The sequence below is a fragment of the Rutidosis leptorrhynchoides genome, chromosome 1, assembly GCF_046630445.1.
Source record: "Rutidosis leptorrhynchoides isolate AG116_Rl617_1_P2 chromosome 1, CSIRO_AGI_Rlap_v1, whole genome shotgun sequence".
NCBI classification, from domain to species: domain Eukaryota; kingdom Viridiplantae; phylum Streptophyta; class Magnoliopsida; order Asterales; family Asteraceae; genus Rutidosis; species Rutidosis leptorrhynchoides.
Window position 1 is genome coordinate 648,404,834 of NC_092333.1, and position 2,012 is coordinate 648,406,845.

Genomic DNA, 2,012 nt, shown 5'->3' on the forward strand with positions numbered 1-2,012 from the left:
GACTTGTGTACAGGGGCGGTTTTTAATGGGGACAGGCGGGGGCAGCCGCCCCCAGTGGATTTGCAATTTTCAGTGTAAAATTTTTGGATTTTTCGACTTTGCCCCGGTGAATTTTTTTTTGCCCCAAAACCTACATATTTTGCCCCAAAACCTTTAAATTTTGCCCAAAAATCTCTAAAATTTACCCCAAAACCTTCAAATTTTGTCCACAAATGTTAAAATTTACCCCCAAAACCTCCATAATTTGCTTAAAAACCTCCATTTTTTTCCTCAAAATCTCCATATTTTGCCCAAAAAATTGCCACGGTTTTAAATATTTTTTTTTGCCCCTGGTGACTTGGAATCCTGGTACCGCCACTGCTTGTGTAGACCGAGGTGAAGGGTGGTAAGAATCGACTTGTTTACCATCTTAATTAGAATGGTTTTTGTGGCGAGTAACATAGAAACCCTTCTTGTAACCTGTAGGTCAAACATAAAAGCTCAATGTAAAGTCAAACATAAAAGCTCAATGTAGTATGTAAAGTCAAACATAAAAGTTCGTCAACTTATCACGTTAGAAGCCCAATGTAAAGTAGACTACGAATATGTAATTCATGCTTATAAATAGCATAGGTAAACTAATAAACTATCGATCTTCTTTAAGTAGGTTTGATGTCATCAATTGATGCTTAATTGGAGTATGATAACCACACGAATATACTCAAAATTAATGATTCAAGATAAACAATTTTGACTTTTAGAGCATTAAAACATATAATAGTATAGAGGCAAACATAAGGATTCAGAAATGAAATAGGTTTTTTTTTTCCGGTGAAAAAGGATGAATTATATATAATAAAGATCGCTTCATCAAAACAATGAAGGATCAAAACAAAATACAAAGACGGAGACTTGCTCGGTCTTGAACTTGAAAGAGCATACAATGCCTTGAAAGCCTAAAAACATAGCAAAGACGGGTTTTGATCCCATACATACGAATGTAACCCGTGACAAAAATTTAGGTTCGTTGCCCATAAAAAAAACTTTGAGCTTGATGTTACGAACAATAACTGAACGACACGAGTATTTGTTGTCGAAGATGACATCGTTTCTAGCAACCCAAATGACCCAAATAGTTGCGGGACCTATCAACTTCCAAAACTTTGATGCTTTGATTCCCATACCGTAGTACCAATCGAACGAAAAATCTTCAATGGACCTCGGGATAACCCATCTAAGATTCCACCATCTAAATAAATCCGTCCAAACATTAAAAGACCATCTACAATGTAACAAAAGATGGTCAATTGATTCAATGTTGTCTAAACACCAAACGCATAAAGTGGAAGAATTGGGAGGAAGAATATGCCTTCGGGAGAGAACGTCTCTAACGAGAATGCTTTTGCGGATAGCTAACCAATGAAACAACATGATTTTGGATGGAACTTTATTATTCCAAATAACCTTAGGCCAAATAGGTACCTCAAAATCGCTTGAAAGAACAAGAATACTAATCGCGTCGGCCACAGTAAAAAGATTGTTCTGCTCGGCATTCCATAAAAAGAAGTCTGGACTGTTGTCAACTAACCGAAAGCTGGACAGGAAGGCCTGGAGCTGAATAGCTTGCTCGTGATCGAACAGATTCAAGGGTTGTGGCAGAAAAAAAATTCCACCCATGTTGGGTCTGATAAACTAAAACAGGAAGCCTGCATTGTTGCAAAGGGCTTAAGGCATAAGTTGAAGAGAAAAAGGATATTCATCCTTTAAAATTCTCCCTTGAGCCCATGAATCATGCCAAAATAAGATTGAGGCCCCGTTTCCAATTTTCCAACTCCATAGCGTAGGCCCGACAATACAAGAAAGCGAATCTTCTTTTTGCAAGTTAACCAAATCTTTCCAAATAGGGGAGAGTTGTGACGAATAAAAGGAAGAAACAGTGTTCATAATCTTCCCATTGAAAGATGGCCCAAAAGAGGATGCAACTATGGATTTCCAAAGACATTGTTTATTTGAGTTCATTTTAGCCCACCATT

At 37.4% G+C, this 2,012-nt stretch overlaps 1 protein-coding gene across 1 annotated transcript; it reads right to left on the reverse strand.

Moving 5' to 3' along the window:
- Positions 1-849: 849 nt before the first annotated feature.
- On the reverse strand, positions 850-1,656 carry LOC139849726 (uncharacterized). Its single transcript, XM_071839356.1, has one exon. The coding sequence runs from the start codon at positions 1,654-1,656 to the stop codon at positions 850-852; it is 807 nt and encodes a 268-aa protein (XP_071695457.1).
- Between the last annotated feature and the right edge of the window lie 356 nt (positions 1,657-2,012).